The sequence below is a fragment of the Pituophis catenifer genome, unplaced genomic scaffold, assembly GCF_029215685.1.
Source record: "Pituophis catenifer annectens isolate HBS135680 unplaced genomic scaffold, rPitCat1.0.hap2 SCAF_2, whole genome shotgun sequence".
Taxonomy (NCBI): domain Eukaryota; kingdom Metazoa; phylum Chordata; class Lepidosauria; order Squamata; family Colubridae; genus Pituophis; species Pituophis catenifer.
This window is the reverse complement of record NW_027256882.1, coordinates 285,951,681-285,967,261: the sequence shown is the minus strand read 5'-3', so window position 1 is coordinate 285,967,261 and position 15,581 is coordinate 285,951,681. Positions and strand designations below refer to the sequence as shown.

Genomic DNA, 15,581 nt, shown 5'->3' with positions numbered 1-15,581 from the left:
TAGATCTATTTCAAGCTATTTAGCTCTCATCAGCTAGCCATACCCTTCTGGGATTCGAACCTGGGCCCATAGTTTGAAATAGATCTATACTCGTCTCCCTTTATTTCTTTGTCAGTAAATAGAAATTTAACACAAAATAGTTTGTTTTGAAAGCCACTGCCTGAGGGCTTCTGGATTGGGGCTGAAAGGCGAAAAGGAAACAGTATGTTCCTTCCCAGGTGTGTGTCAGAAAGAGAGAGAGAGAGAGAGAGAGAGAGAGAGAGAGAATAAAAAGACTGATTAAACATGATACTTTCTCAATATTGTAAATATTACTTATCCATGTTCCCGGATTACTTAATAAATTGCCAGGTGCAAAAACCATACATTAAGTTGCAGTTCTAAAAGGATTTGTTGCTCAGACAATAAAGAATTTCATCAACTAGTACATTACAGGGTAGTCCTCAATTTACAGCCATTTGTTTACTGATCATTCAAAGTTACAACGGCGCTGAAAAAAACCACTATCCTGTCAGAGCTGAAGAAGCTTCTTGGATGAGAAGCGAAACGTCTTCAAAAGAAAAAACAACAACAAGGAAATCTAGTTGCCTTCTGAAAAAGCACCTTTGGGACAACCATGACCTGGATGACTGAGAATGGATGACGGAGAATCTCTACAGACATTGAAAAAACCGTTTTTCACATTTATGACCATTAGAGCATCCCCATGGCCACGTGATCAAAATTTGGATGCTTGGCAACTGGTTCATATTTATGACGGTTGCAGGGTCCCAGAGTCATAGATCACCTTTGGCAACCCTCGGACAAGTGAAGTCAATGGAAAAGCCAGATTCACTTACCAAATGTGTTCCTAATTTAGCAATTGCAGTGATTCACTTAATAACTATAGCAGGGAAAGGTTGCTAAATGGGGAAAAAATTGCTTTATAACCATCTTGCTTAGCAACAGAAATTTTGGACTCAATTGTGGTCATAAGTCGAGAATTACCTGTGTAGGTTTTGCTAGCTAGGAGGAAGACATGGAGTGTATAATGTCTCAGTCACTGGCTTAATTTTTGTTTTTGTTTTTTTCCCTCTCCCCATTTTAGGACACCTCAATTCTTGGTTCATTACAGAGGGGGATGGAAAATTCTTCCGTGGCTTCTGCCTCTTCTGAGGCAGGAAGCAACCGGTCACAAGAAATTGAGGAGCTGGAAAGGTTCATCGACAGCTACGTTTTGGAGTATCAAGTCCAAGGCTTGTTGACCGAAAAAACTGAAGGGGATGAAGAGAACGAGAAAACACAGTCCAATATTTCGCAGGTGGGTGGCAGGCCTGGAGTGGGTCATTCCCACTGGCTTAAAAACACAAAAAAGAGGCATCGTGAGAAGAATAACAATCACTGCAGAACTGAATTAGAGTTTGGATGTTTTTTCAGATAGTTCCAAGCTGTGTGTTTTAAATCAGGCATGGACACCATTTTAACAAACAATAAAAGTTTGTTTGGAGGCTGCAGAGGAATGATCAGTGATGGCATCAGTCTCTAAACACCGAGATGGGGAGCAAATAAATTTAATAATAATAATAATAATTAATAATTGGTCACCAAGGTAAGTTTGGGGCAATCTTCCAGGTCTCTAGAAAGATGTTTTTTAGGAATAAGAGTCAAGAATGATGTATTTGGCAGATCAGTCACCAAAAATCAAACGTGACTCAGGAACCTCTAAGGGGCTTAATTTTAGCCCCCAATTATTATCAGTTACCAGAAGGCCGCACATGACTCATTGGCTTCCTACAGGTGGCTTAAAAGCCAATGTGATCTAGTGGATAGGGTGTGCACTAGAAACTGGGAGACCATGAATCCTCCCTTAGAGATGAAATCCTGCTGGGTGACTTTGGGCCAATCACTAGGAGATGGTGAGTTCTAATCCTGCCTTAGGCGTGAAAGCTGGCTGGCTGATTTTGAGCCAATCTCAGAAGATGGTGATGCCTTTTATTCCTCCCTTAGGAATACAAGATGACCGGGTGATTTGGGGCCAGCCTCTTCCTCTCCCCCCCTCCCCTCCCCCCCCATCTCCCTCCCTCTTCTATTTTGTGGGCAAAATAGAATATGACTCATTTTGTATTCCTCTTGAGTTATAGGAAATAGAAACCAGATATATTTTTATCTGACTTTAGCCTTGTTTAAAATCCTGGACTCCCATCCAAATATTAATGAACTCTGATCCCACTTAGCTTCTTTAGGTCAACCACAATTGGTTAGATATGCCACCTATCTGGCGACAATCTGGAAAGGCTATGCAATTTCTTTGGGGTGTCCCATTCAAGAACCAGCCAGGCCAGACCCTGCTTAGCTTTCAAGTTCCAGTAAGATTGGCCAAGTGCAATTACCTGTTGACACAGGTATATTCTGTGATACAAGGTATGAAAGAAGGGGTGTTTCATCTCGAACCTGCCAGCAAAAGCCAACTCTCTAATTACCTTCTTGGTGCATTGCTCTCACTGCCACCTTATTTTGTTCATTGTTTCAGTCAGAATGTATTCATTTGTTCATTAATCAAATTTATATAGCTGTCCCATTTAACCCAACATGACTCTGGGTGACACACAGCAAAACCTTAGTCTTTTCTCTCTTTTTTAGTGGACCGTTGACTGTAACGAGGAAATAGAAAGCAGCATGTCCGGCTACAGAGGCAAGGGGTCAGCACCCCATAACCAAAATCAGGTAATAAAAATTGGATTTTTTTAATGCAGAAAAACATCCTTTAGTACCAATAGAATAGAATGTTTGTAGCTTAGGGGTGAACTGTTGGGTCCTTTGTGCTATCTGAGCTTAGTTGAGGTTTTTTGGGGGGGGGGCAGACATTTCATTACCTAACTAGGTAACACCATCAGTGCTAGAAGGGAGTGAGGTTTGCACTCTTTTTATATATTAAATATTTATATATTTTGATTAGAGAGCAGCTGAGTAGTGTTTCTGTTGGAAAGTAAATACCATTGAGTGAATTCACATCTACACAGACTTCCCTAGAAATAAAACCCAGTGGGACTATTGAACAAAGGCAGACCATTGGGTTAAGAATGAGTTCCATTCCTAATTCTGTCTTTAATTCAAAATTGAATGAAAGCTTGAACTTGCACATGAATGGACTGCCTACTATTAAAAATGGCAGATAAGTGTTTCCTTCCTCAAGGAACCACACAAATTAGCAGAATAACAAAGTTGGAAGGGACAGGTCTTCTAATCCAACCCTCTGCTCAAGCAGGAGAACCTTTAGAATGGTAGACAAGTGGTTGTCCAGTTTCTTCCTAAAAGCCTCCAGTGATGGAGCACCTACAATTTCTGGAGGCAAGACGTTCCACTGGTTAATTGTTCTCACTGTCAGGAAGTTTTCCCTTAGTTCTAGGTTGGTTCTCTCCTTGATTAGTTTCCATCCATTGCTTCTTGCCCTGCCTTCAGGTGCTTTGGAAAATAGGTTGACCTCTTCTTGGTGGCAGCCCCTCAAATATTGGGACAATGGTATCAAGTCATCCCTAGTGCTTCTTTTCACTAGACTAGACATACCCAATTCCTGCAACCGTTCTTCATATGTTTTAGCCTCCAGCACTCTACTTATCTTTGTTGTTCTTTTATGCACTCTTTTGAGAGTGCAGAAAACATTTCGGCGAGTCCAAGCTAGATGCCCAAAGCAGAAGTTGCCCAATGCTTCTCTGCACAATATTCTCCTCCCGCCAGGGGCTCTTCCAGTCAACTTCTCCAGGGTAGCAATGATTTTGATGCAGTTCTTTGTTTAAGATACATTGCACCACCGTTCCTTCTCTGCCCATCACAAGAGGGGCCCTTTGCAAAATAGGGCACCCCAGGACCAAAGTCCTCCTCCACCCTCCCCCTCCATTTGAAGAGACAGCGGGGGGTCACCTTAGAAGGTTTCCTTTTCAGAACGACAATATCCATGATTGCAAATCTATGGCTGGGGGTAACACAATGTCCAAATCTTTTCATGCATCATTTTACTAGGTCAGAGATACGGATCGTTTCGGCTTGGAAATCCTTTACAGAAGAGATGGTCAAGCTTTGCATGGCCAGGGGCCCACCTGATCTTTGGGAGGGGTCAAAACTGGCAATGGGCAAATTGCATGCACAGTTAAGGAGCAGAATTTCTTACACCTTCATCTGGTTCTAGAAGCATTTGGGATATTGCCTTTCTTTTTGAGCAATGTTCAGCAAAGTATAGGAGTTGCATTACAGTTAAAAAAGCAAAGAAGCTATACACACAGATATGGATCCCTTCCATATATACAATGTGCCCCACCCAGTGGTGAAATCCAATTTTTTTTACTACCGGTTCTGTGGGCGTGGCTTGGTGGGCATGGCTTGGTAGGCATGGTAGGGGAAGGATACTGCAAAATCTCCCTCCCCACTCCTGGGGGAAGGATATTGCAAAATCTCCATTCCCACCCCACTCTGGGGCCAGCTAGAGGTGGTATTTGCCGGTTCTCCAAACTGCTCAAAATTTTCACTCCCAGTTCTCCAGAACCTGTCAGAATCTGCTGGATTTCACCCCTGGCCCCACCCTCATTCACAATCCTCAGCTCTTCCCAACTGTTGTGTCAACAATGGTGGCAATGGCTATTAACACGACACTATCTGAAGGACATCAAGAGAGATCAGAAGCTAGGATGGGGACAACCAAAAGGGTCTCAGTTCTACCCATACCTTCTGCCCCACTTCCTGCTCTTCTTATTCTTGGTGTTAGCTTTCCTCTCTAACTAGAAAGGGATGAAACGCTGACTCCTCTTTGACACCTCACTGGAAGTTTATTATTCCAACCCAAAAGGCTTCATAGAATCATAGAATCTTCAAGATACGTTCCACAGAGAATAAAAGAAATCATACAGCATTTTCTAAAAAGCAGAGCAGGCTTCCTCTGCAGCTACTGGGAGGTTTAACCGGGGGGTCCTATGCTTTCATTATCTCTAATGGACCTGAATGCTCGTATGGATGCAGCCATTCTGTTTGTTGGAAGTTTTACATGAAGTTCTAGACCAACGTTTCTCAACCTCGGAAGGTTGAAGATGAGTGGACTTCAACTCCTAGAATTCCCCAGCTGGCATGGCCAGCTGTGGAATCCTGGGAGTTGAAGTCCAACCCATCTTCAATCTACCAAGGTTGAGAAACACTGTTCTAGATTTACAATTATTCATTTAGCCACCATTCAGAGTTACAGTGGCATTGAAAAAACGTAACTCACAACCAGTCCTCAGAGCATCCATACAATAATTTGATCAAAATCTGGGAGCTTGTCAATGGGAAATTCTGGTCCCAATTGTGGTTATAAATTGAGGATTACCTAAATATCTCAGCTTACAGCTTTCAAATCGTTGCCATTAGGAACCCACAATATTCCTCACATTTCACGTTTTACTACAACCAACCAAGCAGAGAGAAACCTACATGAAAACAATATTTTCATGAATCTCTGAGAATCACTCACAGGCTGTATACAGGTAGTCCTCAACTTACAGTCGACCACAGTTGAGCCCAACATTTCTGTTGCTAAGCAAGACAGTTGTTAAGTGAGTTTTGCCTCATTTTACAACCTTTCTTGCCACAGTTGTTGAGTGAGTCACTGCAGTTGTTAAGTTAGCAACATTGTTAAGTGAATTTGGCTTCTCCGTTGACTTTGCTTGTCAGAAGTTGCAAAAGAGGATCACGTTGACAAGCATCCAAAGTTTGATCACATGACCTTGGGAATGCTGCAACAGTTGTAAGTTTGAAAAATAGTAAGTCACTTTTTTCAGTGCCATTGTAACTTCAAATGGTCACTAAACAAACTGTTCTAAGTCGAGGACTACCTGTATTAAAAACATGCTGCTGCAAAGCAAACTTTTAACATATAAGGAAATATCTCAATTATCTTGTCTACATTCTTTTTTAAAGAATGGAAACAAAAACAGCTCTCTGGACATGTTGGGAACGGATATCTGGGCAGCCAACACTCTTGAATCTTTCAGGTAAGCTTACTTTCATTTTCCGTAGATGAATATTTTGGCTTGCAACCTGTAATTGTCAAAGTACAGTGGTACCTCGGTACTCAACTGCTTGAAACTCATAAAATTTGGTTCTCAATGCATTTTGACGCAAAATTTTAGTCCCGGTACTCATAGTTGTTTGGTACTCAACACACAAGCTAGAGCGTATCAGCATTAGCTGCCTTGTGACACGCTACATTATTCCTTGTAGGAAAAATTTGTTTTGTACAATTTTTTGGTACTCATTACACCTCCTGGAACCAATTTATGATGAGTACCAAGGTACCACTGTATTCCATAGTTAAAATTCCAGTGTCTGTCCATCTGTCTGTCCGTCCACCCAACCACCCATCTAATCTGTCTGTCTTTCTAGCAAACTACAGTAGCTATCTAGCTATCTAATGTATTTTTCAACATAATAACAAAATAGAACATAGAAAAGCAAAGTTTGAAAATAAGAATGGAAGAAAAAAGGAGATAAGAAAAAGAAGAAAAAAACCCATACAATTATGACTTCCGACCTTCTTTCTAAGCGAGTATTTCTCATCTTAATCTTTTCCCAGCCTCTGTCCTTTTTTAATCCTAAATTCCTAAAACCAATGATTTTTTTTGTGTGAGAAGCAGGAACAGGAGTGTAGATAAGTAAGAGAGGGATGCAGTGATTAAAATTGATTTTAAAAAAGCATCAAAAACACCAAAAGGTAATTTTACACAGAAGATCTAGCCATGATGGGAGTACTCTGGAGATCTTCACCAGGGGCTAGCTCAAGTCCTTGAAGGCAAACTAAGTGTGAAGGTCTTTGTTAAATAAGGTCAGGTTTAGGTCCATATGGATCTCAGGGGAAATGGTGCTCCTTAGGGCTGAAGCAGTGACAAAAGTCCTCCTTCTGGGTTCTAGCAAATTGTAATGGTAAATGGTAAACCTCTTGATACGGGTGAAGAAGGAGAGTGCAAAAGTTGGCTTGAAACTCAACATTAAGAAAACTAAGATCATGGCATCCAGCCCTCTCAATTCCTGGCAAATAGCTGGGGAAGAAATGGAGGTAGTGACAGATTTTATTTTCCTGGGCTCCAAGATCACCGCAGATGGGGACTGCAGCCAAGAAATTAAAAGACGCTTGCTCCTGGGGAGGAAAGCTATGACAAATCTAGACATCTTACTAAAAAACAGAGACATCACCCTGCCAACAGAAGTGCGTATACTCAAGGCTATGGTTTTCCCAGTTGCAATGTATGGCTGTGAAAGTTGGACCATAAGGAAGGCTGAGCGCCAAAGAATTGAGGTCTCTGAACTCTGGTGCTGGAGAAGACTCCTGCGAGTCCCTTGGACTACAAGGCCATCAAACCGGTCAGTCCTAGAGGAGATCAACCCTGACTGCTCTTTAGAAGGCCAGATCCTGAAGAGGAAACTCAAATACTTTGGCCACCTAATGAGAAAGAAGGACTCACTGGAGAAGAGCCTAATGCTGGGAACGATTGAGGGCAAAAGAAGAACGGGACGACAGAGAATGAGGTGGCTGGATGGAGTCACTGAAGCAGTTGGCATGAGCTTAAATGGACTCCAGGGGATGGTAGAGGACAGGAAGGCCTGGAGGAATGTTGTCCATGGGGTCGCGATGGGTCGGACACGAACTAACAGCAATAACAATGATAAATGAGAATGACATTGGGAGACAGGAGGGAGACCCACAGGCTGGACAACCATTGTGTAAAAGGAATCTTGCCCACAGAACGAAGGAGGATGTGGGAAGCATTTGTTAACTCTTAGGTAGTGCCACATGATTCACTTAACAGCAGTGATTTACTTAACAATTGGGGCAAAAGATCATAAAATGGGGCACAACTCATGTTAAATTGCTTAGCAATGGAAATTTGGGGCTTACATGAGGTTGTAAGTCAAAGACTACCTGTAATTAGCTGTAGTTCACCAAATTTACAGACAGAGCTGGGGAAAAGATTTTTTTGAGTGACAGGAATTGAACACAGGCATATAAAGCAAATGTTCTGATTTTCTCTGTCTCCAGCCCTTCCTTGGTCTTCATATTTGAAGGACCAGTTTGATCCTAATAGCTGAAGTTTTGGTCACCTGGCCTTACCTGCCATTTCAGCTGTCAAAAGAGGCCCAACATTCAGATGCCATTTGAGGATTTAATAACTTTTCTGGATTCCATCGCTCTTTTCTAATTTACATTTTGCTCTGTCAGTCTTGTCATAATTTCAGTTCCATTTTGTACATCTCCATTTACCAGTTGGGTCTTAATGAATATTTTAGTAATTCAGCTTAAGGACTAATACGAGTATAATTTTGTTTGCCATCAAACCAGTCAGTTGTCAATGCTGGAACAAATTTGCAACGTAGACCTTCTCTTGTTCTGATTCTTACTCTGTTTTTCACAAGGGCAGAAGGCCTTATTTGGACTGCCTTCTTCACTTCACTAATATGGTTTGTTTATTTGATTGCACCCATACTCAATGCATAGCCTTGTATCAGTTTCAATAGAAGAGAATATTTGTAGCTCAGGGCTGAACTGAGGACTCCTTGGAGCTCTCTGAGCTTAATTGTTTTCTTGCAAGTGTTTCATTACCAGACTGATGATGTTACCTACTTTGGTAATGAAATGTTATATCAGTTATATTTGTTTGCCTAGTGCTCCCAATTCCCTGTTAAACCCAGTTACCATTTTGTATGGTGGTTCCTTCCAAATCTTCAGTCTTTCAGCCTTCTCCATTTCTCCATTATTATTATTTTTTTATTCTATAGTGGGGCAACCTGGGATTTGCAACCAGAGAAACTTGACTTCACACAGTTCCACAGAAAACTCCGCAACACACCTAAGCATCCTCTTCCACAGATAGACAGAGAAGGGTAAGTATCCAGTTTATACGAAAGAAACAGTTTAAAATGCAAGAAATAAGTTTTGCTACCCTGGTGACTTTCCTGGCTTTGCAGAGGGACTGGGACTAATCACAGAATTCCTAACCATCAGAACGGCAGATACCAAATTGGGGAGAATTAGAATAAACATTGATCAAAAGACAGAAAGATTTCAGTCACTTGAATTGGACATGTAACGCTGTGCCAGTTGGCTGCTTGTGACAATACTGTACACGTAGTCCTCAACCTATGACCACAATTGAGCCCAAAAATTGTGTTGCTAAGTGAGACAGTTAAGAGAGCTAAGGCTCAGAATGCATATTTTACAGCGTGAGAAAGAGAAAGAGAGAGAGAGAGAAATGAGACAAAAGGGGAGAAAAAGAGAAATGAGAAAATGATGGAGGGAGAGAGTGAGAGTGGAAAAAGAGGGCCCACCCAGGTTTTGTGACTCCCGGTGTTTTCTGTGGTAAATGGGTCCAAATGGCTCTTTGAGTGTTTAAGATTGCAGACCCCTGGTCTAGTGGGACAAAGGAGCAGGGCCTCCTCTGTGGTGACTTCCTCCCTTTGAAATGCCATTGGCCCAGAGATAAGATTGGCCCCACCTTGCTATCTTTTCAGAACGTCCTGAAGATGTGGTTCTGTCCGCAGGCCTAGGGAGTCCAGGGTGATATGGAGCTGATCAAGTGGTTGGTGTGGTTCTGTGATTGCGGCCAGTGTTCTCTCTCTCTCTCTCTCTCTCTCTCTCTCTCTCTCTCTCTCTCTCTCTCTCTCTCATTCTCTCTCTCTGTCTCTCCCTCCCTCCCTCCCTCCCCTCCCCTCTCTCTCTGTGTTATGAATTCTTACATTGTGAAATTTTAATCTTGTAAGCCATTAAGAATCACCGTGTGTGAGATGGTCAGTAAGAGCCTTGATAGTACAGTGGTCTACGCACCCTGTTATTAACACAGCTGCCTGCAATTTCTGCTGGTTCGAATCTCTCCAAGGCTCAAGGTTGACTCAGCCTTCCATCCTTTCTAAGGTAGGTGAAATGAGGACCCAGTTTGTGGGGGCAATAAGCTGACTTTGTATAAAAATATACAAAAGTATGAAGGCTATTGCTTAACGCATTGTAAGCCGCCCTGAGTCTCCAGAGAAGGGCGGCATATAAATCAAATTAAAAATTAATATATATATATATATATATATATATATATATATATATATATATATATATATATATATATAAATTTGCTTAATAAATAATAAATTTAATAAATAAACCGTGTTTCCCCGAAAATAAGACAAAAATAAAATAAGAAAAAAATAAAATATTTTTTTGAACCCCGAAATAAGCGCTTGGCCTTATTTTCGGGGAGGTCTTATTGTGGAGCAAGTTGGAGCTCCTCTTGCCATCTTACCTGATTTCCAGCTCTGCATTTAAATATTTTCAGGGAGGGCTTATTTTTGGGGGGAGGCTTCTTTTACCGCATGCACTCAAAAGCCCAATTGGGCTTATTATCAGGGAATGTCTTATTTTCGGGGAAACAGGGTAAATACATAAATCGTGCTTTACTTGACTCATTTGTCTATCCCTGGTTTAGAATTGGCAAAGGAAAATGTGAAGAAGGAGATGGAATCAATTTAAATGACATTGGAAAAGTTCTCCCAGCCTGGCAGGTAAGTTTTCTCCCATCCCCTAGAATCTGTATTTTTGTTTGGTGGACCATCTGGGTGCCAAGAGGATAATAACAAGAAACTGTGCGACAAACCATCTAATACAGGTAACCCTCGACTTAAGACCATTTATGTAATGGCCATTTGAAGTTACAACAACACCGAAAAAGTGACTTATGACATGTTTCACTCAACAATTGTTGCAGCATGTTGCCATGGTCACATGAGCAAAATTCGGATGCTTGCCAATCGGCATATGATGGTTATGATGGTTGCAGTGTCCCAGGATCACGTTAACACCTTTTGCTACCTTTTGACAAGCAAAATCAATGGGGTAGCCAGGCTCACTTCAGAACCAAGTTTCTAACTTAACAACTGCAGTGATTCACTTACCAATTGTGGCCAAAAAAATTTCATACGATGGGGCAAAACTCATTTAACAACTGTCAGAAATTTTGGGCTCAAATTGTTTTTGTAAGTACTACCTACCGTATTTTTCGGAGTATAAGACGCACCTTTTCCCCCCAAAAAAGAGGGTGAAAATCTGGCTGCGTCTTATACTCCAAACGGAGGTTTCAGAGGCTGAAAAAGCATCAGAAACGAAGCTTCAGAAAAAAAAGCCCCCAAACAGAGCTTCAGAGGCTTTTTTTCTGAAGCTCTGTTTTGGAGGCTTTCAAAGGCAGGGAAAAGTTTTTTCTGAAACAGAGTTTCAGAAGTTTCAGAGGCAGAAAAAAAAGCAAAAAAAAAGCAAGGCACAGAGCTCAAAACCAAGGAACCTGTTGCTAAAATTCACCTCTGGGAACAGCTGATTTGGGGTATTCTGGGAGGCCGATCCACCTGCCAATCAGCTTTTTTCTTATTTTCCTCCCCAAAAACTAAGGTGCGTCTTATACTCTGGTGCATCTTATACTCCGAAAAATACAGTAATTATTTATTTATTTGTATCCTGCCTTTATTATTTTTACAAATAACTCAAGGTGGCGAACATATCCAACACACTTTCCTCTTCCTATTTTTTTTTTTTAATTTATTTATATGCCGCCCTTCTCCCGAGACTCAGGGCGGCTTACAATGCGCTAAGCAATAGCCTTCATTCTTTTTGTATATTTATACAAAGTCAGTTTATTGCCCCCCACAACTGGGTCCTCAATTTACCTACCTTAGAAAGGATGGAAGGCTGAGTCAACCTTGAGCCTTGGCGAGATTCGAACCTGCAGTAATTGCAGGCAGCTGGTCTTAATAACCAGCTTAATAACAGGGTGCCTTAGACCACTGTACTACCAAGGCTCTTTTCCCCAAAACAACAACCCTGTGAGGTGAGTTTGACTGAATGACTGGCCCAGTGTCATTCAGCTGACTTTCATGCCTAAAGCAGGATTAGAACTCAAAGTCTCCTGGTAATTGGCCCAAGATCACTCAGCTGGCTTTCATCCCTAATGCAGGACTAGAACTCCAAGTCTCCCATTTTCTAGCCTGGTGCTCTTAACCACTAGACCAGGGGTGTCAAACTCAAGGCCTGCGGCCCAGATCTGGCCCACAGGGTGTTTAGATCTAGCCCATGGGGCCACCCTGGAAATAGCGAAGGACCGGCCTGTGGTGCAGCCCTCCCGAGCTCCGTTTTCGCTGGGCTGCAGGAGGATCCCCCCAGCCCCGCCCGGGCCACCACAGGTGCCCCCGAAACGAGTGACATCGAGCTGGCCATGTTCCCCTGGCCACACACCCCGGCCCCCCGAGGTCAGACACAACCATGATGTGGCCCTCAATGAAATCGAGTTTGACACCCTTGCACTTTACCAATGGCTCAATGAATCTGGGCCATTTAGCTCCCTAATTTTGTTTGCCTCTGAAAAGATATCACTTACTTACTTACTTACTTACTTACTTACTTACTTACTTATTTATTTATTTATTTATTTATTTATTTATTTATTTATTTATTTATTTATTTATTTCATGTACTTGTATGCCGCCCTTCTCCAGAAGGACTCAGGGCGGTGAACACAAGTTAAAAATATGTACAACAAAATCCCATTTTAAACCAAATTAACTAATAAATAATAAATAATAAAACCCAGAATCAGAGTCAGCCTATTTGCTTGAACAGCCAAGTCTTCAGATCCCCACAGAAGGAGCGGAGATCAGGAGCCGTCCGGAGCTCAGTAGGCAACTCATTCCAGAGGGTGGGAGCACCCACAGAGAACGTCCTACCCCTGGGCACAGCAAGGTGACATTGGCTCGCCGTCGGAACCCTGAGGAGAGCAGCCCTATGTGAGCGAACAGGACGGTGAGAGGCAGGCAAATATCCCGGACCTAAGTCATGTAGGGCCTTATAGGTGAGAACCAGCACCTTGAAGCGGACCCGAGAACCACTGGTAACCAGTGCAGCTCACACAGGAGAGGTGTTATATGGGAGTAACGAGGGGCTCCCGTAACAACCCATGTGGCTGCATTCTGCATATGCGTCATTTACTAGCAGAGACTCATGTAAGGGGAAGCAAAAGATCAAACAAGCATTGCGCTATTATGACACAGGCTCCGCCCTTTTTCTATGTACATCAGGATGATGCTCATTTTATCATTTTGATCAAAGCACCGGATCCTATGGTTACTTTCTAAGATATGTGTGCAGTGATGTAATAGCAATATCCAGACCTTAAGAGCAGATCAAAACTACAGGTAATCCTCGATTTATGACCAGTTGCTTAATAACTTGTTGAAGTCATGATAGACTCCCCAAAAGATACTTATGAGTCAGATTCAAAGTTATGATGGCCGCCTCCCTTCTGCATTCACATGATCACATTTTTGGGCACTTGGCAACTGTTTTCAGGGAACCATAATCCCATGACTACAATTTATGACAATTTTTTTTTTTTTGGCAGAAACCAGCAAAAAATTTATTTCCAGTTTCCAGCAAAAAATGTCCGTTGTGAAAATGGGTTCGTTTAACGACTGCCACGTTCACTTAATGGCCTCTGCCAAAAAATGTCATAAAACCATGTCAGTCATTTGAGTGCCTCAACTTCTGATTGTCACGATGTATGATGGAAATGCTGGCCTCCATTACAGTCATAAATCGAGAATTACTTGCATAAACACACTTATTTTTAATGCCAGATTTCTGTTGTGACATTCATCAAGAATGCTTGGAATTGAAGTTGCCAGTTGCCTTTGTGAATTCTCTGTTTGATGAACCTTTCCCTCCTTTGCATTACTCCAATTGCCAGAATTCTTTTCCTGGCAAGGATGATGTTTGTCAGGAATTTGGGTGTGTGTCTTGGACTCCAGCATTGAAATTTATATTCCGGCTCTCTTGCCCGGAATATTTTCTGGATTATCCTTGCTCCATCTTGTGGCTGGGAATGGACACAGCAGCCACCTGCTGAAGTTCTAACAAAAAATAGAGAAATCGACGTCTTTCTGTTGTTGCTGTTTTTTCACTCTTGATTTTGTTCATGGTGAAGTTTTTTAACCATCCTTGTCCTGCTGGACCCCTCAGCAGCTTTTGAAACTCTCAATCGTAGTATCTTGGTTGGAAGTTGGAGATACCATACTGTGGTGGGGCTGCCCCATCCCAAATCTGTGGATCTGGTTGATTTTTTGGGGTGGTGTGAGGAAATAACTTGGATTTTCTGTTTCTCATGATTTAATGTAGTTCACTTTCTAAGTAAAAGTGAACTGCCCTGGAAAACTATCTAGAAACTTCAGTTGGTGCAAGGTGCAGCAACACGTACTCTCATTAAGCTGTAAAGTTTCTGCCATGCTGTATCACTTGCTCAGGAGTAGCATTGGTTACTTGTGTGTTTCGGAGTGCAGTTCAAAAAGTTGGTTAGTTTGTTCCTCCCGTATAACCTCTGTCAATCCAACCCAAGACTGTGGAGAAGGTCTTCTGAAGGTCCCCACAGGGAGGGGCCAAAAATCTGGCATCCTGTGCGATCTCCCCTCTTCCATAAAAGCTTGTTTGCCGAATTGAGAGTGAACCAGGGGTGAAATGCTCCCGGTTCGGATCGGATCGCCCGATCCGGTAGCGATGGAGGCGGGTGGTTCGGAGAACCAGTAGCAAAAATCCCTGCCCTCCCCCCCCCCATGCCCAGCTGAGCCGCACAATCATCAGAGGCTTTTTTTTTTTTACTTTTAAAAGCATTTTTTCTACAACCTCTTCGGCTGAAAAAATACTTTTAAAAGTAAAAAAAAAAGCCTCTGATGATCGCGCGGCTCAGCTGGGATCATCAAAGGCTTTTAAAAGAAAAAAACCCTTTTTTTCTTTTAAATGCCTCTGACGATCCAAGCTGAGTTGCCTGATCAGCAGAGGCATTTAAAAGAAAAAAAGCCTCTGACGATCAGGCAACTCAGCTGGGATTGTCAGAGCCTTTTGAAAGCATTTTTTTTACAACCTCTTGGCCGAAGAGGTTGTAGAAAAAATGGTTTTAAAAGTTAAAAAAAAAAAATTGGTCACGCCCACCCAGTCACATTACCCCCACCACCACCAAGCCACGCCCACAGAACCAGTAGTAACACATTTTACATTTCACCCCTGGAGTGAACCCCATTTTTGTGACCTTTTTGAAGTTGTAAAGTTGTGGAGTTCTGAAACACCTTATGGACTCGATTCTGGTAGAACTACTGATGCCTGGTATAAAATTTTAATTATATAGTGATCATTTTTTGATATACAGGTAGTCCTCAACTTACAACCATTTAATTACCATTTGCATTTGCAATGACACTGAAAAAAGTGACTTATGATTGTTTTTCACACTTATGACCGTAGCAACATCCCTATAATCACGTGATCAAAATTCAGACACTTGGTCACTGGGTCCTATTTATGACGGTTGCACTATCCTGGGGTCATGTGATCACTTTTTGTGACCTTCTGACAAGGAAAGCCAATAGGGAAGCCAGATTCACTTCACAGCTGTGCTACTAACTTAACAACTGCAGTGATTCACTTATCAAGTGTGTCAAGGAAGGTTGTAAAATAAAGCAAAACTCTTCAATAACTGTCTTGCTTAGTGACAGAAATTTTTGACTCCATTATG

General features: G+C 42.0%; 1 protein-coding gene across 1 annotated transcript in view; it reads left to right on the top strand.

The window, feature by feature from the left end:
* The first annotated feature begins 1,120 nt into the window (after positions 1–1,120).
* Positions 1,121–15,581, top strand: part of CTIF (cap binding complex dependent translation initiation factor) — a 114,172-nt gene continuing 99,711 nt past the window's right edge. The window contains exons 1-5 of the mRNA XM_070935998.1: positions 1,121–1,300; positions 2,620–2,703; positions 5,920–5,993; positions 8,773–8,877; positions 10,467–10,542. Of these exons, the coding sequence (XP_070792099.1) occupies positions 1,121–1,300; positions 2,620–2,703; positions 5,920–5,993; positions 8,773–8,877; positions 10,467–10,542 (519 nt within the window). The remainder of the gene's footprint in view (positions 1,301–2,619; positions 2,704–5,919; positions 5,994–8,772; positions 8,878–10,466; positions 10,543–15,581) is intronic.